General features: G+C 47.4%; 1 protein-coding gene across 1 annotated transcript in view; it reads right to left on the bottom strand.

Moving 5' to 3' along the window:
- LOC145417820 (glutamate receptor-like) overlaps window positions 1-27,700 on the bottom strand; it is a 276,977-nt gene that overhangs the window by 50,876 nt on the left and 198,401 nt on the right. Inside the window, exons 5-6 of the mRNA XM_080286443.1 lie at window positions 17,207-17,427; window positions 16,249-16,375 (exon numbers count right to left, since the gene is read on the bottom strand). Of these exons, the coding sequence (XP_080142569.1) occupies window positions 16,249-16,375; window positions 17,207-17,427 (348 nt within the window). The remainder of the gene's footprint in view (window positions 1-16,248; window positions 16,376-17,206; window positions 17,428-27,700) is intronic.

The raw sequence follows: 27,700 nt of genomic DNA, 5'->3' as shown, positions 1-27,700 counted from the left end.
TTCAGGGCTAGGGGCGGGAGTCTGGCCCTCGGGGCTGTGGCCAACTAGCTGCCTGAACTTCTCGCTCAGGCGCCTGACGGAGGACAAAGATCTCCGGCGTCTGGGTGTAGGGAGGTCCCGCCTGGGGGTCCTGGGGGCAGTCTGGAGGTCCCAGGGGCTGCGGTCCCTGGTGTTCAGGGACACTGTCAGGAGGGGGCTGCGGCATTGGCCTACGTTGAGGCCCGTCAGGCGAATCCTCTCCAGATCCGGCTGCAGGAGAAGAGCCCGGTGGTAGTCACGGGGCCTCTCCAGTGCTCCTCAAGGCTGGGGGCTCCCTCTGGGTCGTAGGTTGGTGGGCAGGAGTCAGCATCTGACAGAGGAGCAGCTACCGGCTGTCTCCTACTGTAGGGCCCAGCTACTGGCTGTAGCCTTCTAGGGGCACGGCTGACGGCCGTCGCTAAGGCCCGGCTACTGGTTGTGGCCTCGGGGAGGGAGCAGCTACAGGCCAACTCAGGAGCACCTTCAGAGTAGCTACCGGCTGTCTCCTGACGAAGGCGTGAGCGACTACCGTCCATCTTCTGGTTACCTCTAGAGCGGCTGCAGGCCATCTCCTGTGGGAGGGTTGAGCGGCTACAGGGCGTCTTGTTAGGGGCACCTTCAGAGTGGCGTCTGGTCATCTGACGAAGGTGTGAATGGCTACAGGTCGTCTCCTGTTTGCCTCCAGAGTGGCTGCAGGCAGTCTCCTGTAGGACGGTTGAGTGGTTACAGGCAGTCTCAGGGGTGCTGACCGGAGCTGGAGTAACAGCTCCACCCCCTGGTTGTTGGTGGTCAGCTAGCCTGGAGGGTAGTCTCGTATTCCTGTTATGGTGATGGCGGGCATACTCTGGGTCATAGGGGTGCGCGGCCCGGGCGGACTTATGTCCTTGTCGCCCGGAGTCCATGTGCGCTGTATGTGCTCCTCAGTGGGCTCCTTCTAGGGGGGTTGAGTTGCCCTCAATGACATTCTACTGCATTTAATATATATATATATATATATATATATATATATATATATATATATATATATATATATATGTTATGCTAGGTGTTTTTAGGTCTATTCCTCGTCCTAAGAACATTAGCTACTGAACGGGGTTCTCTTTCTAGATCGGAACTAGAAAACACACTAAGAGGAACAGGGTATAAAGACTTGGCAGACCACCTTTACACATATATTGCCTTAATTTGATTTCCTTACAATAGACTACAATTATATACAATACAGGTTATATGGAGAATGTCACACTTTGGTATAAAACAATTACTGCACACAGTATATACAAGTGTAGTCACAGTCGGTCAGGCCTATTCATCAACAATACACAGTTGTTTTAGGGAGTGTCTGAACAGTCTTTACCGTACAATCCTAGTGTATCACTCATTAGTTCTAGACTTAGGCAATTCTCACTGTACATTAGAGGTGCCACTATGCTGAGTATGGACACTGTCAGCTTTCACTGTACCACAGGTATGAATAAGACATATAACACAGACAGTCAGTTCCTGGTTCATATGGTGACACTAGGATTACACTACTAGGCGTCTTGAGCTGCTGAAACCTGGGCTAATCATAATTGGTGCCTGGTCTTGGGAGGCTGGTGGTTGGGCGTACCCTTCCGTAGGGGGCACAGGACTACTGCAGGGGGTGAGGTCGTCTGGGGGTGACTGTGGTCCGGTGTACAGGGAGGCCCTTTCCTTGTGGAACCTCGACCTGGGACGTGGCCCTCGGGACTGGGGCCTAACAAAGTCAGCAGACACGCCTGTCGTTGCCTGCTCCTGGCAGAGGGTCGTCACCAGGATGGGCTCAGGTCTCGCCCCCGGGTTCTGTGGACGACCCTGTGTACCCCCTCCACAATATGTCTACCCCCGATGTATATATGTCCCCCCCCAATGCATACATGCCCCCACTAAACTTGCTAGGTCAGCACCCTTTCCCACGCCTGAAGACGGCGTTATTGCATCAGTTCTTAGCAGACAGCCGACACGGGCAGACTGTTTTACCGTGAGCTTGTAATAAACTCCTTATCTAGCTGTTTGTACACGGAGTTTCTATCACCAAAGTATTGCAAGTTACATATGGTAGCAGTGGTGTTTCGAACCATCGGATTCTGACCGCCTCCTTGGATTTTTAGTGTTACAACAAGATACACGACGACTCGCATCTGCCAGCCTCGCCCCTCCTCCGTGCCTCTATACCTTGGCTGTGCTTTTCGAGTGTACCATTTTTCTCACCAGTGCTCACCTCTCAAACCACTGCACCCAAACGCCTTGTTCCTGACCTCACGTGTCGCCGTCGCCGACCTACACACCTGTTGCACCTGTTCCCAGCACCTGTTCCGGACTCATCATAGCTCCTGCCCCCATGGTGCCACTTATCACTTTCTGCCCGCTGCCTGCCCACCACCATTCTCTGCATTTGCAACTCACCAACTCTACACCTGCCTTGCGCCGACATCTGCCTCACCACCCACCACCGGCCTCCGCCGTCGCCCGCATCTGGTCTGCATTACGGAGCCTCCTAAGACCGCCACTCCCTGCCGGTGATTCATCGCGGCGTCTCTTCTCCTCTCTGCCCAGCTGTCTCTGCCCCGCCGCCCAGTCCCGCCCCGCCCCGCCCCGCCCCGCCCCCCCAGCCCAGCTACGCCCAGCCACCCTGCACGTCATACCTCTCGACACTCCCGTTTCTACTGTGTAACTATAGTATATCTTTCCTTTCTATAGAGATTATCCTCGATTTTCTCTACAGATTGGTTATTGTAAATATTCCATCTCATTTCCATTACCCCGTTTTCATCTTCACCTCCGTTATTTATACTCCATCTCATCCTTCGCATTTTATTTAAACCATTCATCCCCGCACCTTCATTCATATTTTCACACCTAGTGTATTCCATTCTCTCATTGTTATTTATACATTTCCACCTACGTATCCATCTTCATCCTTTCATCTTCCATTGCCGCATTAAATGTCATACTTTCCACGTCAACCGCTTACCGCCAGCCCTCTCGACCCGGAAACATCACCTGCTCATACCCCGTCTGCCGACTCTAACACAATCACTCATTTACGAAGTGGCAAAGAGTACCACCGCCCTGTACCTGAGACTCCCGTTTCACTTCCCGCAGAATCACTTACTACCCGTCCTACCCTCGTAAATCCAGATACTTCCTCCTCTACTCCTGCCTCTACTCTCCCTTCTTCTTCCTCTACTCCTTCCACTGTCGTTACTTCTCCTGCCTCCCTTCATACCCCGTCTTGCTCGCCCTTAACTGCCACTACCTTCTCTCTCTCCCACACCTCTCCTCCCGCCACTTCTGCACTTCCAGCCATGGTCAACCCTCCACAGTCTATCTATCTCGACGATGCCAATCGTCCCAAATTTACCGGCCAGGACCCAACTTGGTCTGTCTATGATTTCCTCAGAGAATTCGAAACCGAAATGAATAATAGACAAATTACCGAGGAATCGCTCAAAGTAGCTTACGTCCTCGGTCGCTTGCATCACGGTAAATCAGACATCGGATCCGCGATCCGTGCAGGACATTTCGATAGCATTCGTACCTTTGCTGATTTTCGTACGGAACTCATCAGCCTTTGTGGCCAGCATTCAAATACCACGTCTCTCATGGGATTCATTAATCTCCTAAACCAACTAGATGAGGACTTGCGCGTCCCCACGCAATATGCCAAGCTCCGCGAAGCTGCCGGCGCCATGAAAGCAACTAGTAGCGAGATGCTTCAATTACTGGTAGGCACGAAATGGTTAGAAGACAAGAATGGTGTTCCAATGCTTTCACTAACCAACTTTGCTGACTTAATTGGTTACCTCAGATTCCTTCACTGGCTTACTCCTAAACAGCGAGAGCTAGCCTTGGAAATCGGTTTCAATCCAGGAGATAAAATTATTCAGGTCACTAAAGCCATTCATGAAAGAACAGGTTCGAACTACACGCGTCAGGGCACCACCCAACCCTTGGCCTCCTCAGTCTGTCACACCTCCACTACCCCAAACCAATCTCGCTCCCGTCCCACCACACGCGGCAGACCTGCCACACATCGCTCTCCTACCGCAGGCCGTGATCAATCTAGCGCCCGACAGAACAGACAATCTTCGATTCTTTGCTGGTACTGTGGTCATCCTGGACATCGAGCATCCAGTTGCGACCGTACATACAGACGTCCTCACTCCCAAACCAGACAGCGTACGCCTTCCCGCTCACGTCGTCCACACTGCAAATACCACAAATCAAGCACGACTCACACCACTGAGGAATGTCGTTATCTCAACCGTCCACAGTCGGGGGAAGCGCCGCGCCCGTATCGGACCAATATCACGTAGAACCAGAAACCCAACTCCCCATCCGCCATGTAGGTCCCATAACATCCTCGGGTTTAGTCATTCTCGGAAGCAGTCATGACATACCAACGTCATTCTTCTTGGACACAGGATCTATAGTAAATCTCATCTCCGAAAATTCCTTACAAATTATTCATCGCCATCACAACCACGTCAGTTTCCTAGAACCACCAGACATTCGGCTATGTGGTGTTAACGGCTCAGAGTTTAAGGTTAAGGGAAGAGTCACCCTTGAAGTCAAACTCCACAGAGCTTTGCCCCCTATCCTCATTGAATTTCATGTCACTAATGACTTGCAGTATCCCGCAGATGCCCTTATTGGTTTCTCCACCATGGCACAACATTCCATTGCATTATTACCTGCTTGTGGTAGTATAGACATTTCTGGATTCCCGGTTTACACTATGGAATGTCCCCGTCCTGTTCTTACGATCAAATCAGTCCTTCAATTACCTCTGTTCTTATCACTACCAAAAAGTCCTACCCAGCCCAAACCACCATTCTCATCATCTGAGAATACAGAGATCATTCCTTTACTGACTGCGAGCAAGGACATAAATTCCTCAATGTCTCCTGATACGCCCTCGAACATGGCTCTTACATCCTCTCTCGACAACACTATCGCTGACTCAGACATGTCTCAGTTACCTACCTCACACAGTCTGAATGATCTTCTCCAACACGCAGAGACGAAACGTGCAGTAACGAATACGTGCACAATTTTGTTACCGCATGAGTTCACCAAAGTCTCTGTTGTGTTGCCGGTGCGAAAGAAGGAGTGGATGTACTAACCCTACCTGAGACGTGTTGTGTGAATGGCTTGACTTATGAGTCAGCGTGGTGTACAGTCTTAGAGGACAGTTTATGCTACCTGTACTTGCTCAATGTCACAAATGCTCCACTAAAACTTAAAAGTGGTGTAAAGATTGGAGACTTCCTAGTATACCCAGCGGCCGTAAAGGTGTGCCAGGATTCCTCAATTCCTACTATTCAGACTGATGATACGCCAATCGATGTATGTACTATTAACTCTATGGGATCTGCGCCGACGCATTCACCCGATATGCTCTCACATCTCACTTGCACAGATTTCCCAGAACATACGCCTCAACTCCTCGACCTTCTGACCTCGTACAGAAACGTGGTTGCCTTACCTGGTGAACCGATGGGTAGAACAGACCTTGTCAAACATACGATTGAACTACTCCCAGGAACTCAGCCGATTTACATACCAGCGTAACGCTTGCCTCACAGCCAGAGAAAGCAAACAGATCAAATGGTACAGAACATGTTAGACCAGGACATTATTGAACCCTCCATCAGTCCATGGAATAGCCCACTTTTCTTAGTACCAAAGAAGGACGGCAACCTTAGACCAGTAGTCGACTATCGTAAGGTCAATTCTGTCACCGTTCCAGACCGTTTCCCGTTACCTGTCCCCACTGATTTGCTAGAATCCCTTGGTGACAATAACGTAGTCTTTTCATCTTTAGACCTCCTCAGCGGGTACTGGCAGGTCGAAATGGAAGAGTCCTCTCGCCCAGTTACAGCCTTTAGCACCCCTTCTGGACATTTTCAGTTTAAGAGACTCCCTTTTGGTCTGAGAAATGCTCCTTCCGTGTCTATGCGACTTATCCATTCAGTCTTCAGCGGTATGATGGGACACTCTCTTTTTGCTTACCTAGATGATATCATTGTTGTGAGTAAATCCATCCCTGATCATTTTACCAAACTCCAGCAAGTCTTTGAACGCCTCCAGCTCGCAGGCCTGAAAATCAATCTCAATAAATGTGACTTCCTGCGAATGAAAATCAAATTCCTAGGCCATGTCGTAGATGCACAAGGCATTCATACTAATGAGGATAAAACTAAGGCAATCATTAACTTCCCAGAACCTACCACTACCTACGCTGTACGAAGTTTCCTGGGCCTCAGAGGCTATTATCGTCGCTTTATCAGGAATTATGCGCAGATCGCCGCTCCTCTGACCCACTTACTCAAGCAGAATGTGCCCTTTGTTTGGACTAACGACCAGTCACAGGCTTTCCAAAAGCTAAAGACAGCTCTTGTAAATGCCCCTGTTCTAGCGTTCCCTGATTATACCACACCCTTCCTTCTCTGCACAGACGCCTCAGGCACTGGACTTGGTGCCGTTTTGATGCAACTCGATGAAGCATCAAGGAAGCGCGTAATAGCGTATGCTAGTCGCACCCTTACAACCGCTGAACGTAACTACAGTGTCACAGATCTCGAAGTGCTAGCGGTAATCTGGTCCTTGAAACATTTCAGAGATATAGTCTATGGTTATCCAGTGCATATCCAAACAGACCACCTTCCACTATGTGATTTGTTCAAGAATCGCAACCTAACAGGTAGACTAGCTAGATGGTCTATCATCATCCAGGACTTTAATCGCACTTTTCAATATGTACCAGGCAAGCTGAATGTAGTCGCAGACGCACTCTCACGTCACGTAGCAGCAGTTATAACATCACTGCAGCCTGAAGTAACTGAAAATACTACACTAACGTCAGAAGTTGTTCGAAACTTTCAACGCCAAGACCCCATGTGGTCCAAAGTCATTTATTTCCTAGAATCTGGCAATGCCTCGACCTTACCTACTCTGCCAGTATCACTAGATGAGTTCATGCTAGATGATGATCTCTTGTACAGGAAAACACTGCTAACAGGCAAAGATATGCCCAATCACGAAGTACGCCAACTTGTTGTCCCCACTGCCCTGATACCAAAGGTTCTTCATATTGTTCATAATACTCCTCAAGCTTCCCATCCAGGTAAAGACCGATGCTTGCGCCAAGCACGTCTCAAATACTATTGGCCAACCATGTGCCGTGATATCAATGCCCACTGTGACTCTTGCCTCTCCTGCCACTGCCACAAAGGATCAACCGGCTTACCAGCACCTCTCTTACAATACCCAATCCCATCACGACCATGGGAAACTGTCTCAATCGATCTCTTAAAACTTCCTCTCACAGAATCTGGCGCTGAGTACTTGTTCATAGCGGTCGACCACTTCTCCCGCTACTGTGTCCTCGTTCCCCTCTCCGACAAGACCGCGAAGAGCGTTGCCCGTGCCCTTGTAGATCACGTAATTTGCCCGTTCAGTACCCCTCATACCATTCTTACTGACAACGGTACAGAGTTCAACAATAGCCTTCTCGATGAGATCTGTCGCCACTTTCGTATCAGTAAGTGCAATGTCGTGCCTAACCATCCGGCTTCCAATGGCCTTGTAGAACGCCACAACCGAAAAATCTTAGAGTGCCTCAGACATCTAGGCTCCCATAGTTCGTCCTGGGATGACTGGATTCCCCAAGTGGCATCCTCCATCAATAGTTCCATCAATGCATCCATTGCTGAATCTCCCTTCTTCGTCCTCTTTGGCTTTGACAAGGACCTCCCATATTCTCTCTTATCCTCAAAGCCAGACCCCATCTACAACATGGATGATTATGTTAAACTAAAATTGGCCAACTTCCAGACAATCCACCAGTATGTCCAATCCACTTTGGCTTCCTCTCAGGAGGACATGCTGCAGTGCCAACATAAGTCCGCCTCTCCTATCACTATCAATGTAGGCGATCTTGTCTTTGCTCATTCCCATACGCGTTCCTCTAAGTTGGATGACAAATTTACAGGGCCCCACCGCGTCCTCACTCAACAAGGCAACAAATTTCACCTCCAGGACCTGTCCACTAGGGACACCAGATGGGTCCACGTCGATGACTTAAAGCGAGCACCCCGTGGCCTCGTGTTGGAAGAGTCACTTACACAACCTCCTGCCCCCTCTTCCCCTCCTCCCATCCCTCAGTCTACCTTGTCTCCACCTATCCCTCAGTCTCCTTCCTCTCCATCTCCACCTGCTCATTCATCAATCAATCAATATTGGTCCAAATTGCGCTCTGCCCATCAACCTCTTCACGACCTCCCCCATTAACTCTACCCTGATTTTCTAGGTACGATGTTAACGATCTCCCTGCTGGCAGTGCTGACCCTCCTGGGGTCTGGGTCAGGTCAGGACGATGGTGGAGTACGTCCCGGGGCCTTGGTCGGCTCAGGAGGCGAGGTCTCCTTGCGCTATGATCTTGCGCCCCTGGCTGACGTAGCCATTGCCCTACCTGCCTACGCGCACCAGCTCCACGGAATCAGGAACCATCTCACGGCCCTCATGGGGACACACAACCCGAATGAGTATCTCTATAACCTTTTCCTCCCACTCTCCTGGCCATTGCAATACATAAGTCACAGCTTCACTGAAACCCAACTCAATGACGTCACATCCACTCTACACCATTTCACCGATATCTTACAACGTCACCTTTCCCATCTCGACGTTATCTCTCAGTTCTTCTACCTCAAAATGAACATGGATAATCTCCAACTGGCCTTTGACTCTCTCCTGTCTCAAGTCTCTACCTTGATTCGTATCCTGGTCGATGCTATCAATGGACGTGTCACTGCTGACTTAGTTCCTGTCTCAGCTCTCCGTTCTGTCCTGGAATGGGCTCACTCCACCTTCGGTCTCTCACCAGTCCTCCCTTACTCTTCCCTTCAATATTATTATCCTGTTCTCGAAGCCACTCTTCTCACTACATACGTCGTCGTCCATATTCCTCTCCGTTCTGCCATAACCTTTAACCTTTTCCACATCATTCCCTTCCCTTTCCGCCTCAACAACTCCTTGCTACAGGTTTCTGTTCCTTCAGAATATTTCCTCCTCTCCCATGATCATCTTTCCGTTGCCTTCCTTTCTTCCACAGACCTCCAGCAATGTTCCTCCCTTACTCCGACCTCTCGTCTCTGTGCTGCCCACCTTTTCGCTATCTTCCCTAGCAGTGCTACACCCTGTGAGTCTGCTTTAGTTCGCAACCATTCCATCTACTCGGCCTGTTCTTTTGTCCCAGCTCCTGACCTCCCGGTCCACCATGCTCTCCTCAACCATGTCCAGTATTTCTTCTTTGCTGTTCCCATCTCTGTCACAATCATGTGTCCTGGTTCTTCCGTTCGCTCCGTCCCCGCTAGTGGTCTCTACATAGCCCCTGACTATTGTACCATCAAATCAGAGTCCGTCATCACTTACGCCACTCACTATCACCAAGCTGTTCGTCAACACTCCTATGACATCTTTCAACCAATCGACATGCCTTCAACCCTAGCATCTGCCAATATTACCATCACCTCCCCTCACTTGCGCATGCTCACCTTCCTCAATGACAGTGATTTCATTATGCATCAATTTTCTCTGGCCTTCAGCCGTTCATGGGTTCATCCAACAGTTGTGTTTCCCTCTGTGGTTATCGCTTTCATAGGTTTTCTACTCATCATCTGTGCAGTGCATTGTTGTGTCAGAAAAATGGAACGTCGACTCCAGGAAATCAGAGTTGCTACCGGCATAGTACGCCCTACACACGACGTAGAAACTCCCCGTACTTAGTGCCCTCACATTCCGTGACTACCATTGCCATCTAACAATAAACCAAACTGTGAACAGCACTCTGCCTACTAGAAAATGATGGTATTTCTTTCACGCATTACTGAGTGACAGTGTATCCTACAGAAAATACAAAAAAAAAAAAAAAAAAAAATGAAGGAAGAACAACAATAGAACTCTCATATCTACTCCTTGTTTATCATGTATCACACTATTATTGTGTAATTCCCATTATGTTTATATATACCTTCGACCCTTACTGGATTTGTACCTATTAATCCTTGTATATCTTATATGTATATATCCTTCTAATTCCCTCCCCTCCACATGGCCATGTCTCCCCTACTGCCCCTGTATCATACTTATTCCTTGTACAAACCTCCCGGTCCTGCCTTCCTCCTATAATCAAACACCATTTAACTCCCGGTGTCAGGAGACACCGTCTCAGCTACCCGGGGGAGTAGTGTACCCCCTCCACAATATGTCTACCCCCGATGTATATATGTCCCTCCCCAATGCATACATGCCCCCACTAAACTTGCTAGGTCAGCACCCTTTCCCACGCCTGAAGACGGCGTTATTGCATCAGTTCTTAGCAGACAGCCGACACGGGCAGACTGTTTTACTGTGAGCTTGTAATAAACTCCTTATCTAGCTGTTTGTACACGGAGTTTCTATCACCAAAGTATTGCAAGTTACACCTGGGTGGCTGGGGACTGCAGTCACCACTGGGCCGGACCGCCGTCAGGAGCTGCCTGTGGCATCCCTTCCGGGTGGCATCTGTCAGCACCAGGTGTTGTCCAGGGGCAACCTGTAGGGCGTGGATCCCCTCTTCTGGGATAGGACCCTTCCACCACTCCTCGAGTGACAGCTCCTCCGGGTGACTATACCTGTGAACAGAGTGAGAGGGGCATCTCACTCGGCCTCCGGATGACAGGTGGGCTGAGCCAGAGACTTCCTGTGAAGGGGTAGTCCCAGGGACTGTGGATGAAGGGCGTACAGTGGCTGACCCTTCCCCAACGTATACGGTGGCTGACGTCGCGGTTTTGCCTTTGCTGGGCTTGCCAGCTGACGTGCGTACAGTGGCCATCACATCCAACCCAGGGTGTACAGTCACCGCCCCCACAGGGCTGGTTCCAGGGGTGGCTGCAACTGAATGGCGTACAGTGGCTGACCCTTCCCCGGTAGGTACGGTGGTCGCTACCGTGGTGCTGCAGGGGGCAACTGCTGAGGGCATTCAGTGGCCGACCCTTCCCTGGTAAATACAGTGATCAATACCGCGGTGCTGCTTGGGACTGTCTGTGGACAAGTCCCACCCCAATCCTGGTGAGTGTTGGTCCGGCTGTGATGTAGTGCGTTGGTACTGTTTAGTTATAATTGGCCGTGTTGAGGGGAAGAGGGGCGTAGGGACGTGGTATACCTGGGCCTGTCTTGCTTTGGCCTGGCACTCTCTCTGCTTGCCCCACCATGGTCTCCTTCTGGGGTGAGTGTGGGGCCGTGGGGCCATCCTAGGGTGGGTGTCTCCGCGGGGGTGTGTATTTCACCACTGCCGGCAGGGAAGAAGTCATGTCCCCGTGGCTGGAGGTGGTATGTGTCCAAGGTGAAAGTCCGGTGTGTCGGTGTGAGGCGATGGAGGAGGGTGGTCCAGTGGTGTGTGACCTGGTTGGGTTCCTGGTGTGGGGCATATGTGATGTGGAGGGTGGAGGTTTGTAGTGTATGGTGGAGGGAGCAGAGTAGCTGAGACGTCCCCCATATCCTTTGGCTGGGCCCTTGCTTGGGGGACCAGACTGTGCGCCGTATCCTCATCTCCGGTGGTGGTGAGTGTTGGAGGTCTTCTGGCTGTATGCTGGCAAGAGGGGAGGTGGTCGGGGTTTTATGGGGGCATCCAGGGTAGGTGTGAATCCTTCCCCTGGGGAATTGGGCAGGTGGATGTTTCCACTGTGCCTCGTGTAGGCTCAGCGTGATAGGGGTCATACTGGGGGTGGTGGCTGTAGTTGGTGGTTGGGGTGATGTTGGGGATGTGGGTGAGGGCATAGCAGTGTACTTGTCTGGTGGGTGGGATAGGTGCCTGGATCTGGTTGTGGTGGTGGTGAGGACTGGTGTTGATGGTGAGGTGGTGGAGTCACGTGGCGATTTTGAGGTTCTGTTGTGGGCAGTTGTGTGCCGTGGTGGGGGAGTGCATTGTGGGCTCGTGTTAGTGGGGCTGGTGTGCTTGGTGGGAGGTGCATGTAGGTGGTGGTGGGTGATGCACGTGGTGTGCCGGTTGCACGTGGGTGAAGGTTTGGTGGTGTAGCTGGTGGAGAGTGGGAGGGGATGGTGAGGCCATAGGGTGATGTGCTGGGGTATGGTGTGGTGCAGCTGGGGGTTGTTGTAGGTGTGGTAGGTATTTCGGCAGGTGTGGTCGTAGTCCGGGGAAGTGAATGTGGTGGAGTGTTGATGGGGGTGCGGGTAGGTTCCGAGGCATTTTTGTGTGTGTCGGGTGGCGATGGCGTGGTGGTGCGAGGTGAGGTGTCAGATGAGGTCGTTGATGAAGCATCAGGGTCCCAAGGGGGTGGTGGGGGGCTGAAGGATGGCGAGGTGGGTGAGGGGGTGGTGGATAGTGAGGCAGAAGAGGAGGGTGTGAAATAGTAGTGGTATGAGTCGGAGGACAATTCTTGGAAAGTGGAGGACAGCTGTGTGACGTGGTGGAGGTGTGAGTGTGTGCGGCCTGGGGGAGTGTGGTTGGGAGTTGTGTGGAATGGTCACACATGACGGTTGCGATATGTGCGTGTGTTGCCGTGGTGTTGTTTAGTGACTTGGTAGGGGCTAGGAAAGTTGACAACGGTGTAGGGTCCCTTGAACCGTGGTGAGATTTTATTTGGAACCGGCAGGCGTGCTGCTACTACTGAATCTCCAGCTTTGTAGGGGTTGGGTGTTGCGATGTCTGGTTGGAAATCCTGTTGCTGTTTTAGGTGGTACAACTGCCTTTTAAGGTGGTGGGGGGTGGGGAGGTGGGCTGGAGATGGTGTCTGAGGGGTAGGAGGAGGGGAGCTTCTTCGAACACCCATTCGTGTGGGGTGATCCTGTTGTCTCTCTGGCAGGTGTTTGTGCCCCACTGTATTATTTTGACATGTACCGGCCAGTCTTCATTGCCCGTTTCTTTTATTCGTGTTTGTATCTGGTTGAGAAGGGAATGATGGTTCCTCTCACATACTCCGTTCCCATGAGGCCAATAGGAAGAGAAGTGTGAGAACTGGTAGCTAAACACGGTGGCTAGTTCTCCCCAGACTTTGCTGGTAAAATCTGGAGCGTTGTCCAAGTGTAGGGCCTGGGGAATTCCAAAGTATGGGAAGACGTGGCAGACTAGTGCTTTGGCTATGGCCACAGCGTGGTGTTTCTTGACAGGGCAGGCGATGAGGAATTTCAAGTAGACTTCGACAAATGTTATGATATATTTGTAACTGGCTTTGGGTGGTAGGGGCCCAACTACGTCGACAGATAGCAATTGCCATGGCTTGTGGGTGGTGATTTTTCCCGATGGCCCAGATGTGTGGGTGATGTCTTTTCCCAGTGAGCAGGCTCGGCAGGCTTGGATAATTTTTTTGGCCAGGTTGGAGGGGCTGGGTGTCCGATAGATGTCATTAAAGACTTGCAGAGTTTTTTGGTGCCGAGGTGGATGCCGTTATTGGAGTGGAGGTGGGTCATTGCATCGTGGGTGGAGTCAGGGTCCAGGACTACATGTCTATCCTGGGTAAACAGGTGGTCACCATGCCGGTAGAGCTTCGGGAATATCTGGGGTGGTATCCAGGGTGGCCATTCCCTGTCCTGCCATTTTTGCATAAGGTCGGGGGTAACATGGATGGAGTTGATGGGGAGTCATGACAAGGTGTCGGCGTTGGGGTGTAGTTTCCCTGGTCTGTAGGCGATCTTGAAGTCAAATTCCTCCAGTGTCTCTCTCCATCTGATTAATTGGGCATTGTTGGTGTTAGAATGACGTAGCCACTGAAAAGATTGATGATCTGTGATGATCGTTTTGTGGCTGCAGTTTTTTTCAGCTTCATTGAGGGTGCGGCTGGTGCAGGCAATGATATGTTCTTGCCCCTCTTGTACCTGGGCTAGCACGGCACCAATTGCAACCAGAGACATGTCTGTGTACAGATGGAAAGGCAGGGTGTAGTCCAGGAAGACAACGCTAGGGGTGGTGATGAGTTTTGACTTCAGTTTGTTGAAGGTGGTGATTTAGGCATCAGTTCAGAGGAATGGTTCACCTACTGTATCTTGGTTACATCATGGAGGGGTTTAGCGATGTCTGTGAAGCTCTTCATGAAACGTTGATAGTAGGAGGTTAGCTTGAGGAAGGCGCTCATATCATGGACCATGGATGTCTTTGGGTAGTGGGAAGTCTGCGATGGCCCGCAGTTTGTCAGGATTGGAAGAAATGCCCTCTGTCGAGATTATACGACTTAGGTAGGAGATGGATCATTCAGCCAGGACGCACTTAGAGGGCTTGAGCTTGAGTCCTGCTTGGCATATGTGCGAGAAGACATGCTTGAGATGTTGGAGGTGATCGGCCCATGTCTGGCTAAAAACAATCACGCCGTCTAGGTATGCCAGGCAGATTTCCCAGGTAAGGCAACTGAGGACCGAGTCCATCAGTCGGGAGAATGTGGCAGGGGTGTTGCAGAGCCCGAAGGGGAGGACATTAAATTCGTAATGTTTGCCATTACTGGTCGAGAAGGCTGTTTTTTCTCTGTTATCAGAGTGGACGGGGACTTGCCAATACCCTGGCTGGAGCCCTAGGGTGGAGAACCATGATGATCTGTGTAGGAAGTCGAGGGAGTGGTTTATCCTGGATGGGGGCATGGCGTCCTTTGTGGTCACAATTTTAAGTCTTCTGTAGTCCACACAGAAACGCATGGTGCCGTCCTTTTTCTTGACGAGGACGACAGGTGAGGACCACAGGCTGGTAGAGGGGGATATAACGTCGGCATCTAGCATGTCCTGGACCTGCCGGTCTTCCTCCGCCTGCTGTTTTTTTTTTTTTTTTGCTGTAAGGGTTGTCGGGTAGGTGGTCCTGTGATGTGGAGTTTGTGGTGGAAGTATGTGGTGTGCCCGATGTCTGCTGGGCCTGAGGAGAATAGGTCTTGGAAGTCCAGGAGTCGTCGTCGAATGCTGTTAGCTTGGTGAGGTGAAAGGTGTTCAGGTAGGGAGGGTAGGGTGGCAAGTGAAAGGTGGGAGGTTCACAAGGCTCGGCTTCCTTCATATCTCCCATAACTAATCCTCGGGGGAGGGTGAACGGCGTGGTGGTGAGATTCGCAATGCATACTGCTCGGAGGTGGGGGGAGGAGGAAAGTGGTGACAGTAGGCAAGAGGAGAAGGCCCCTGGTGATAGGTTGGGGGAGAACAAGGTGGAGGTGCTGCTGGGTCTGGTCAGCTGTAGCCAGGCCTCGTTTGGGGGGGGGATGGTTATGGCAGAAGCAATGGTTGCAGGGACGGTGGAGTGGGGGGGATTGTTGGGCAGGGGTGGGGGTGCCACGGCAGGTAGAGTCAAGCACGATGAATTTGTGCTTGGTGGAAACTTGTTGGTGGGTGTCGGTCCATAGGGCTTGGGTCTCCCCATGTATTGGCAGGGGGTCATCCCTTGCGTCTATGAGGTGGAGAGGAGAGGGCCGAAGGTGGAGGTGTGGCGGGAGTAGAAATGCGTGTAGAGGCAAGATCTGTCTGCTCCCGTGTTGACCAGCAGGCTCACCTTCACCCTGTTCAGACTCATTTGGTCCATAAGTCCAGGAGGCAGAGTCCAAGTATTCGGACAAAACCACTTCCCAGACATGCCTTTGGCTGCATTGCATCGGATATTGGGATATATATATATATATATATATATATATATATATATATATATATATATATATATTACAGGCAGACTATGAAATTAGTCATTTCGTGAAATGCCCAGTCAATGCTTGAAATCAGTCTAAACTGGGATGGGTAAATTTAGGATAGGTTAATTTAGGCTATGATTAGGTTAGGCTGGGATAATGTATGTTAAGTTAGATTGGGTTATGCTAGGTTTGGTTAGGTTAGGTTAAGTTTGATGAAAGCTTAACATAATTTACGTTCACTTAAATTAACCTAATCTAACCTAACTTAACCTAACCAAACCTAGTCTAACTTAACCTAAACATAGCCTAGATTATTCCAGCCTATCCTAGCCGCAGCCAATATTAACCAAACGTAATTAACCAATCCCAGTTTAGACTGATTTCACGAATTGACTAGGCATTTTACGAAATGACTGATTTCACGGTCTGCCTGTAATATATATATATATATATATATATATATATATATATATATATATATATATATATATATATATATATATATATGACGTTAACTGGATTAAAAAAAAAAGTTTATTACTGACTGTAGTCTCACCGGTAAGGACTTTGTGGATGCCCTGCTGATATGAGCTGACAATGTTGCCCGGTCTGCGCATCACAACCCGCTCCCAAACACGCTGCAGCACCCGGCACTCCTCACTCACAGATCCCTGGCACGTTTGCTGCACATAGAAGATACCAGACACCACCGAACATTACTTTTGTCCTAAAACCGCAGTTAATAATTCATTTACATCTGAAATACTGAAATAGCATGCGGTAATATTTCATCTCTTCCATACCATTTCAGATACGAAGATTATTTTAGCAATAACTCAAAAGGCTTCAGCGTGGTGCTGAGACTGTCTAAGGGAACTGATGAGTACAACTTTAGTTTTTGATGTGGCTGATAGGTGGCATCATAATCTTGAGATTGTGCTGACTTAAGTTTTGATCTCGGATAACACGATGAAGGAGAATGTACTCGCGTTAGATAAGCCCCTCACGACTCCTTGGTCCTCCCTTGTGGAGAGGCTAGTCCCACATGAGGCCTAAATTATTAGCAATGTCCGTTAACTTTTGCTGCATGAGATAACTGGAAGCCTTAAGGAGTGTTAGATATTCTTGCTTCATTGCCTTGAACCTTTTGCCATCAATCTAAATTTTATGGTTGATCATTTAAATTTGTAAAGCATAATGCATATCACCTGCTACCCATCTCATAGTCAGTCCTGTATTCCCCTATTCATTTCTGTATGCCGACCAATGTGTTTTTGTGCCCTCACCCCTTAGGAATTTTTCAAACATCTGCAGCAAGCTTAGCCTCCAGATGGATGTTAGTGGACCAGAGTAACTCACTGTACTTCTGTAGCAACAGTGTGTTCTAGATACCCAAATTACTTCACTGTGATGAGTTAATATCAGCTTAAATGGTAATAAATGCAGGTTAGCATCTGATTTGTACTTGGTATGAACAAGTAACGCTGATGGTGTTCAGTTTCGCAGTGACTCACCGTGGATGTAACCTGGAAGAGATCATTGTTGTTGCATCCGGCGTCCCAGCCGCTGATGCGGGACAGCTGTTGCAGGTTAGAAAATGGCAGGGTGACTGGCTTCTCCACGGTGAGATGCGACACCAAGGTGGCCGAGTACGACGTGTATACGATCACTGACAAAAAGAAGCCCAGCCAGTAGATGCTGCGGCTGGCTATGCTCGAGGGGCACGTGTTGCATCCTGACACCCACGCCACAATCACCATACCCAGAAAACAAGCCATATAGTAAAACTGAGATAAATCATGGAAAATATTGATTCCTCTATAAATTGAACCCAGACCAGTGACTAAAAGAAATAATATTAGGATTTCTAAAATAGGTGTGATGAACATTTGAGAATGACTGGGTCTCTGAGTATTGCATAAAAGCTTTCCATTATATGATGGTCTTGTTGCCTTTAGCTGTTTTGTAAAATTAAGAACATAGCTGTCTGTAAGTTCTGTCTGAAAGCAGTAAAAAAAAAAATAAATCTGCATGATAAAGGCTATATGATGAATAAAATTGTTTGATGTTGACAAAAATATAGAGCCAACAGCTATCAGTTACTGATAAGACTGCGTAACACAAAAACAAAGCATTAACATTGGGAAAAACCATGAGTACACTTGACCCACTCATGGTCACGTCGTTTCAGGTTAACCTCAGACTATTTTATGCAGTTTTTCTTAACGCAAATATGATGGAACCAAAGCCCAGAAGCCCACGATAATTATTCCCTAAAAAAAAAAAAAAAAAAAAAAAAGCTTGAACTACTTATTCCATCCAAGAAAAACACACAGGAGAGCCAAATTCAAAATCTGTTCCTTTTTCGATGCCTGGACACATTGCGTTTAAAGGACTGGAGTTATACGCAGAAGGAAATGACAGGCAGAGGAAGTTAACTCCAGAAATGACCTATTACATACATGATGGACCGTGAGTATTGTTAACTCTTGCATTAGACAGGTGGACAGAAAATGGGCAAGAATTTGGTGCTAGCCTATATAGGTGCTAAACGCCCGTCATAATGGAGGAGGGAGGGATGCAAGTAGACATCAAACGAGCAGTGACCATTGAAGTAACTGTAGAAAAGATACAAAAATGGTACAGTTCGGCGAACAGGAAGAGAAGTTAAAGGGAGTCAGAAAGAGGAAGAGAGTTAATGAGACAAAATGACTTTGACTCCACCCAGTAGAGAAGAGCTGAATGTTGGAAACTCCCCGCACATAAGACTTTTACTCCACAAAGGAGAATATAAGTCAACCACTATCGGAATCGGGTTTGTACACAAAAGCTCGGAAGCAGATTTTGCAAGAGATGTAATGTGATCATTTCAAGATAAATTCCAAGAGAATGAAAGCCCATGAATGTTGAGTTATGATGCAAGATTGAGTTAGGTGTTGCTGATTATTCAAGGGTACACTTGTGGAAGATTAGGCGGGTCAAAAAATGTAGGGAATTAAATTGTGATGCACTGAGAACAACAAAGTTAATTTCAACCCAATCAGAAGTATGAACTGAGTGCGATATCAAAGTAGGTGTGCCACTGCCTCATCCCGTGTTCATTGAGGTAACTGCTGTGATGGAGGAAGATTGGAATCTAAAAGACAGATGAGAAGTTCGCCACTGGAGCGTGCCTGGCGGAACCCATACTGACGATTGGAAAGAAAGTTATAATAGGAAAGATGCTACAGTTTGGGGGGATTAGGAATTGATCCTTAAACTTTAGAAGTACAGCATGCTAAAGCAATTGCACGATAGTTAGAGGGCTGGGAATGGTCACCTTTATCAGGGACAGGCCGAATGAAAGCAGACTTCTAGACGATAGATAAAGGCAAGGTGTAAGCACGGATGCACAGTTGTTAAGAAGAACAGGAAGGACTCCAGCAGCCCCCTCCACCTTGTCAGTATTGAGGCCAATCAGCGCAGAAGGTACTGCATATCATCGAATTTTAAATGTCAGTCTAGATAGAGATAGTCAGAGGATTAAGAGTTGAAGGAACAACACTGTAATCGTTCAAGGTGAAACTGAAAGAGAAAGTCTTAACGAAGAGTTCTGCCTTTTCAGCAGAAGATGTGGCTGTAAAGCAGAAAAGAGCAGAAAAGAAGGAGAATGATGTAAAGTCGTTATAAAGGTTTTTGGCATGGTGCTAGGAGTAAGAAAAATATGAGTCAGGAAATTCAAAACATTTATTATGAAAAGAATGATCCACAGGTATACATGGCGAGTGATGAGAGGGGTGGGTGGTGAACTGAATGAAAAGAAGGCAATGATTGATTATGTGTGTGTGGATGAAAGGCTGCAAAGGTGTATAATGGATGCAAGAGCATATAGAGGTTCGGGGAGTGGACTTTCTGACCACCACTTGGTAGTGGTCAGAATCAAGGTCCAAGTAAAATGGAGAAATAGATGAAGGGAAGGATGGGAGGAAGCAGTAGATGCAAGGAGAGTGGAAAGGTTACAAGAGGATGAGAAAGAGGCAGAATATATGAGAGAAGTGGAGGAACGATTGGGTAAAAATGATTTGGAGCAGATGGGGGACGTGGAAGGTGAGTGCAAGATATTCATAAAAGAAATGTGTGCAGTATGGGAGGTGGTGTGTCGGGTGAAGAGAAGACGAAAGGGGGTGCAAGGAACAGCATGGTGGAATGAAGGGGTGAGACAGGCTGTGGCAGAAAAGAAGAAAGCATATAATGAATGGATGAGAAACAGGGGTGTGGAAGAAGCTGAGAGACGGAAGAGAGAGTTATATGTACAGAGGAAGAGAGAGGTGAAAAGATTAGTAAGAGTAAGAAGAGAGTGGATGAGGAATTTGGAAGGAATTTGAGTGCAAAGTGAAGGGACAATAAGAAAATGTTCTGGAAAGAGGTAAAGAGTGTTAGACAGGGTGGGAATGAATTTAGTAGGGGAGTGAAAGATAAAAATGGTAGATTACTAGTGGAGAAGGATGAAAAAGTGAGCAGATGGAGAGAACACTCTAAGGAATTGTTGAACATAGAGAATGAAAGAAATGCGAATATAAGTGGCTGGGGAATGGCTGGGAGAAGGAGGGAGATGAGAAGACAGGAAGAAATCAGTAGAATGGAAGTTGATGAAGCAATGAAGAAAGTCAAAATGAGGAAAACCCCGGGAATTGATGGAGTGTGTGCGGATATGCCGAAGCATGGGGGAGAGATAGTAGTAGAATGGATGTGGAAGATGTGCAGATTGGCCTGGGAGGAAGGTAGAGTCCCGGAGGATTGGAAGTCAGGTATAATTATTCCCTTGTGCAAAGGGAAAGGGGAAAAAGAAGTGTGTGGTAATCGTAGAGGTATTTGTTTTCTTAGTGTAATAGGAAAAGTATATGGTAGGATACTTATAAACAGAGTTAGGGAAATAACAGAGGAATTAGTTGGAGAAGAACAGGGAGGTTTTAGAAAGGGAAGAGGTTGAGTAGATCAGATATTCATTCTTAGATCTTTCGTGGAAAAGTTTCTAGAGAAGGGAAAGAAATTGTATGTGGCCTTCATGGATTTGGAGAAAGCATATGACAGGGTGGATGGACAAGGATTGTGGAAAGTATTAAGAATATATGGAGTAGATGGGAATTGCTGAATGCTATGAAGAGCATGTATGAGGGTGCTAAGGCTGCAGTGCGTGTGGATAGTGAACTGAGTGAATTTTTCTGTCTGAAGGTTGGGTTGAAACAGGGGTGTGTCATGTCTCCATGGTTGTTCAGTCTGTACATGGATGGGGTTATATCAGAGATACAAGGTACGGCTGTGGATGATGGAGTGGCCCTAATGAGAAAGGGCAGTGTTTGGAGACTCCCTGTACCGTTGTTTGCAGATGATACTGTTGTTAAGTGAAGACAAAGGGGAGCTTCAAGGTTTGGTGGATGGGACTGGGAGAGTGTGTAAGAAACGGAATCTAAAGGTGAATGTAGGGAAGAGTTAAGTGATGGTCTTCGAGAGAAATGAAGCCATTGAAGGTACAGTGAGGCTGGATGAGAGCAAATGGAAAATGTGAGTACTTTTAAGTACTTGGGTAGTGTGATGAGTAAGGATGGAAGTTTGGAGGGTGAAGTGCTTGAAAGGATACAGCAAGGAAGAAAGGTTGCTGGTTCCTTGAAAGCAGTGATAAGAAACAGGGAAGTGAACACGGAAGTGAAAAAGTTACTACATGACAGGATTGTGATACCAACTCTAACATATGGAAGTGAAGCTTGGAAGTTGTTGGAGGGACACAAGTCAAGAGTGAGAGCTGTGGAAATGAGTTATTTGAGAGGAGCATGTGGAGTCACATAGAGAGACAGATTGACAAATGAGGATGTGAAGAAGCATTGTGGTGTGGATGTGGATGTGATAGGAAGCATTAGGAGAAACACACTGAGGTGGTTTGGCCATGTGGAGAGGATGGAGAATGAGAGACTGACGATGAGAGTGTATGTGAGTGAGGTGGAGGGGGAGAGGGAGGCCAAGGATGAGATGGAGGGATGGAGTGGAGAGGTATATGAGAGAGGGGGGTGTGAGTTGGGAGCAGGGCAGTGAAATGGTGGGGGACGGCGACGTGGAGGCGATTTGTTTGTGGCCACCCCGTATGGGACCAAGGCGTCTGGCAATTGACAGATACTGTAGATAGAATTATCTGTAGTATAGTGAAAGACTGAGTTAGCTCGATTCTGTGCAGAAACATAAAAGAGATGGGATTCAAGGGTGGGTTAGCATCCTCCTTGTTGTGTACAGCATTAGAACGAACGTGATTAAGCTAGCTTTGGCATTGGTCAGAGGGTAAGAGGAAGGAGTGTTCAAGGTTTGTTCAGAAAGCATCCGACCTTAGACTCTAAAAAAGTAAATAGCTAACCTGTTGATCTAGGGTGCTAATTCCCGTCAAAGTATGCACCTTCTGACTAGACACAAGTTGCCCAGAGTTCTTTCCACTGCCTGAAACATTTTTCAGAGTCGGTTTTCGGTATCTCCTGCAGGTGGTTCATCGCATTCGTCATGATATTGCTCATTTCACATTGGAAACCAGTCTGCAAAGGTTTGAGCTTACAGAATAACCAAAAGTTGCATTGAGCCATGTCTGGTGATCAGGGAGCCTGCCGGACCTGCGGGATGTTGTGCTTGACCAAAAACTACTGAATCAGTTGAGAAGAATGGGCCGGGGCGCGTTGTCACGGTGCAGCTTCCAACTTGCTGCTTTCCAAAGGTCTGGTCTCTTTCGCCTAAATGGATCATGAAGACGACGGATAACGCCGAGGTAGTAATGTTTGTTGTCAGCCTGACCTGGTGCGTATTCGTGATGCACAACACCAGGGTAGTTGAAAAAAAAAAAAATAAACTGTCAACATGCGAATACATATCACCTTGCTGTGCACTTGTGCTTTTTTTTGGCCGAGGTAACCCTGCATGCTTCCACCTTAACCTGTCCTGTCGCTCTGGTACAGCCTGTAGACCCTCCAAACAAAAGTCGATTGTGGCACTTTGGAGCTGTGGATTGGGAAGCCCACAGGCAGTGTTTCTTTGATTATCTCTGGAATGTTTATTGCTTCCATGGCCGGGAGCCTTGCGCATTACAGAGGTTATTCTATCAGGCATGGAAGCATACATTCCCTTCTCGTATCATTTGACTAATGCAAGAAAGCCTTGGTTTAATAACGCTTGTTCTAATGCTGTTTACAACAAGGACAGGGCCTATAAAAGGTACCAGAGCCAAACCACCCTTAAACACATCTTTTTTTTGTTTCTGTCCAGAATCGTGCTAATTCTGTCCTTCGCTCTGCTAAAAATAATTTCATCTGTACTAAATGCTCTCAACTCTCCAACTCGAATTCTTCTCGTTCCTTCTGGCACCTTGCCAAAAACCTTTCTAACAACTTTACCTCATCATCCTTCACTCCTTTCATCTACTCTGATGGCTTTGTAGCTATTTCTTCTACTGATAAAGCAGATATCTTCGCCCAGACTTTCTCCACCAATTCCACTTTAGACGATTCTGGTGCTGTTCCTCCATCACTTACCCCCTCTGACTTCCTCATGGCTGATATTAATATTTCTTCAGCTGATATATTTTGTCATCAATGGCCTCAGTACTAACAAGGCATATGAGCCTGATGGAGTCCCTTCTGTTGTCCACAAGAACTGTGCTTCTGTGCTTACACCCTGCCTAGGTAAACTCTTTCATCTTTGTCTATCACTTTGTACCTCTCCTTCTTACTGGATGTTTGCTCTCACTCAGCCAACCCCAAAGAAGGGTCACCATTCCCAATCCTCTAACTATCGTCCAATTGCTTTAACATCCTGTGTCTCAAAAGTTTTCGAGTCAATTCTTAAAAGAAAAATTTTAAAGCATCTTTCCTATCACAACCCTCTTTCTGATCGTCAGTATGGGTTCCGTAAGGGACGCTCCACTGGCGATCTTCTCACGTACCTTTCAGACTCCTGGTCATCCTCCTTTCGGGACTTTGGCGAAAGCTTTGCCATTGCACTTGACATTTCAAAGGCTTTCGATCAAGTCTGGCGTGAATCTTTAATTTCCAAGCTGTCCTCTTATGGTTTCTATCCATCTATCTGTGCCTTTATCTATAGCTTCCTTTCTGGTCATTCTATGGCCACTATTGTAGACGGCCATCGTTCTTCTCCTAGATCTATCAACATTGGTGTTCTTCAGGGCTCTGTTATATCACCAACTCTCTTCCTTTTATTCATCAATGACCTTCTAAGCTGTATATCTAACCCTATCCACTCGTATGCTGATGATTCCACCCATCATCTTTCCGTTCAGTTCCTGCAACTCCACCTCCACAGTTACTTCAACAAACAAGGGATGAGGCTATGGCACACCTAATGTCTGACTTAGCTCGTATCTCTGACTGGGGTAAAAATAATCTTGTTGTTTTTAATCAGTGGCGTCCCAACGACGTATGGATACATTGCCACATTTTGTTACGGTGACACCTGACAACGTATCAATACATTTTGCAATTGGGAGGTCCGTTGTTTTCAAATTTTTCAAGTTTCACGGTTGATTTTTGGTAGATATATGTGGGAGACCTTCCTCTACCCAATGCCAGGGGGGGATAATGCCTGGCTCCACCTGACCCCCCTCCCCCCCTCCCCCCCCCGCACGCCATTTTCTCGGTAACTTACCTGCTAGCAGTGACCCGGCCAGTAAAGACATGTCACACCGCGGTCTCTCCAATGACGAAATTCAAGGCGAAAGTGATTCCCGAGGTGGAGGACAAAGGAAGAAAGAAGCCAGAGGAAGAAAGAAGCCAGTGGAAGAAACAAGCAGAAGTGATGAGGCAGTAACATTGTAAAGGAAGGTGCCATATGTTGATGTGTTTGGTGAGTGAACAATGATTACATTGCCTATATTATTGTGTGAAAATCAATATACTCTTGTATTACATATAAATTTGCACCAAATAATAAATATTTACATATAATGAGTGGTTTGGTATAGTTACCCCTCCCAAGGAAACATCTTCTCTGCAGCCTGGCCAGAGAGAACACGATACCAAGGTGAGGGTACTGTTATCTGTATTGGTATTTCTAAACTCAACTGGGCACTTTCTCTCCGAATTTTCGATGTTTTTCATAAAAAGCGGAGGTTTTAGAAAAAAAAAAAAACTTTTCGAAAATCTGTCGGGATTGGAGGGGTAATTTGTGAAAAATTTGCCGGGATGCGGGGGGTTAATGATCAGAGACTCAGTTCTTACACCTATCAACCCGACAAGGTCTTCCACAGGAGTACCCACTAATGTTTAATAATATCCAGCTCAATCCTGCATCATCATACATGAACATGCTTGAGGTTTTATTCAGTCGTGACTTATCTTGGAAAGATAATATTATACCTCTTGTAAAATCTGCTTCCAAGAGATCAGGTGTGCTAAGCCGACTCCATACTTTCTTTACCCCTGCACAGGTGTTGACCTTATACATGGGTTTCATTCACCCCTGTGTGCAGTACAACTCTCATCTGTGGGGAGACTCCCCACATACAGCTCTTCTCAGTAGGGTGGAGTCAGAGGCTATTCGTCTCATTAACTTTCCTCCTCTTACTAGCTCCCTTTAACCTCTGTCTCATTGCCACACTGTTGCATCATTATCTCTTTTCTATTGCTTCTTCAATGGTTACTGTTCCTCTGAATTCTCTGCTTGCATCCCTCCACATCTAAGATGGGTGCATAGCACCCGTCTAGTAACAAACTCTCATCCGTTTTCTGTCCAACTTTCTAATGCAAGAGTTAACCGTTACTCCCAGTCCTTCATTTATGCAACAGGTCAACAATGGAACTGTCCCCCTCTGTATATCCTACTTCCTATAACCTCTGGTCTTTCAAACGCAGTGTGTCTAGACATTTAAAAATGAATGGATCTTGAATTTGGCTCTTTTTTGTATTTTTTTTGGGGGGAGGGGGGTAGAGGGGGAAGGAACTGTTTGTGGGCTTCTGGCCTTTGGTTCCTTCTCCTTGCATAAAAAAAAAAAAGATTATCCCGGGTGAATGTTATGAATTATCTTCTTTAACCCTTACGTTCACGATAAGTTTCAATAAGCTTCATGTTCCATAACACATCGCTTTTCTCTCCTTCCTCCGCCGCCTGCCGTGCACTCGAAAAAAATGTATTGTCAGCTTATTTTCACCAACCAAACATAATTATTTTGCCACAAAATCTACATATTCCTACTCGCCAATGTTTGTTCTACACGATAAGGAAAAAAAAAAAAATACACATTATACATACATTAGGGCAGTGTGAATAAACATATGGGAACATTCATCTCAATTCCCAACATAATAGCTCAAATGTTTACTCTCTCTACATGTTATACAATCATTTGAAAGGGAAATTTATTAGCTCTCGAATGGGGTAGTCGGCATTTCGATACGAGGTATGGTTTTTGAGAAATATGCGAAAAAGTTAAACCTATTTCCGACAGACAACAGAGTTTTTATTCAGGCAGCTTTAGTGAAAAACTTTTCTCGGCAGTGTTATGTTTTTATTTCATCTTCTTATGCAGAAATTCATGGGCTTTCATTTGATTTAAGAACGGTTCTCCTACACCTCATAGTTTCCGAAAAAAATGCAAAAACTACAGTGTACCCACCTGCGTGCTGAACTGCCATCAGCCGTGGTCACATACGTTATTTTCCCATAATGCACAAAAATTTTTATGCTTGGTAGGTATGCTTTTTTGGTTTTATTCCAACTACTATTGTAAAATTACATCTGGTTTTCTTTATAGTCCTCTCAGAAACCACACATGAACACTACATCTGTTGCTAGCAACTGAAACTGAAGCTGTACTTGGTGGAGGATTAGTGCCCCTCCCTGTAAAACAATTAACTCTAAGCCCTTGGCCACCCCGTCTGGGATACATGGCGTCTGGCAATGGATGGATGGATGGATTTGTGTTGCTGTAAATAACAGTACATATGTATGTGTAAATATACTGACATAAAGATAGGTAAATAGATTATTAAAAAAAGAAAAGTCACTAACTTCTCCAGTGGTGGTTTTTTCCTGCAGGACCAGATAGGTTTGGAGGTGAGGAGTTTTGTACTGTGTGTGTGTGTGTGTGTGTGTGTGTGTGTGTGTGTGCTCCAGTAGTGAAGGTATTGCTCTGCATGGTACTCTCGATACAATCACCCATACAAAGTGGCAAATCAAATACAGGGCAAAATAATGTTCTTTGTGTCCTTCCACACCCCCAACCAGAAGCCCAAGGTACACCTGAGACTCTTCCCGTTGGGGATCCTTGCCCGGTGGTGGCCCAGAGTGCGGTCCAACCTGACATTCTCGTCTGTGACACAGCGACACTTGATTGGATGCCCTGGTGCTCTGCAGTCCTGTAGTGTGGGAGGGGCAGCTGCAGGCCCAGGCATGGGTTCTCCTGACGGACCAGCAAGTGAAGGTGGTGGCGATGCTGGCACCAATGGTGGTCCTCCTGCAGGCGGTGCTGGTGGCAGTGCTGGCATCCGTGGTGGTCCTCCTGCAGGTGGTGCTGTTGGTAGTGGTAGTAGGACCTGTCCTGCTGCTGGTGCCTGTGCCTGCTGGGTGCCAGGTCTTGGCTGTGCTGGCCGTCGGGTTGGAAGGTCTGGGGTGTGGTGGATTACGTGTCCAGACACAGGCCAATCCTCTTCATGGAACTGCAGATGATCATAGATGATCTGGTCCACACACTCAAAGAGAGTTACTGTCCCGCGTCTGTACATTTTGTACAATGCGAACACGTTGAAGAGTGCCATGTGAACGAAGTAGAATGTGATCTTCTTTGTCCACATGATGGTTCGCCATTGGATGGGGCAGTACTGGATCATCTGGTTGAAATGATCCACCTCACCCATGTACCTGTTGTACTGTAGTCCTCTGCAACAATGGTCTTGTTGACAACCTTCTCCACATAGGTTGTCTGCCTGTCATGACCCTGCACCTTCTCTCAAACCCTCTTGGGAATTGTGTTGGCTCTGTGGAATGTGGAG

This window comes from Coenobita brevimanus, chromosome 111 (assembly GCF_032717465.1).
Source record: "Coenobita brevimanus isolate Jiangsu-jjx chromosome 111, ASM3271746v2, whole genome shotgun sequence".
In the NCBI taxonomy this organism is placed as follows: Eukaryota; Metazoa; Arthropoda; class Malacostraca; order Decapoda; family Coenobitidae; genus Coenobita; species Coenobita brevimanus.
The sequence above is the reverse complement of the archived record's forward strand: the minus strand, read 5'-3'. Positions and strand labels throughout refer to the sequence as shown.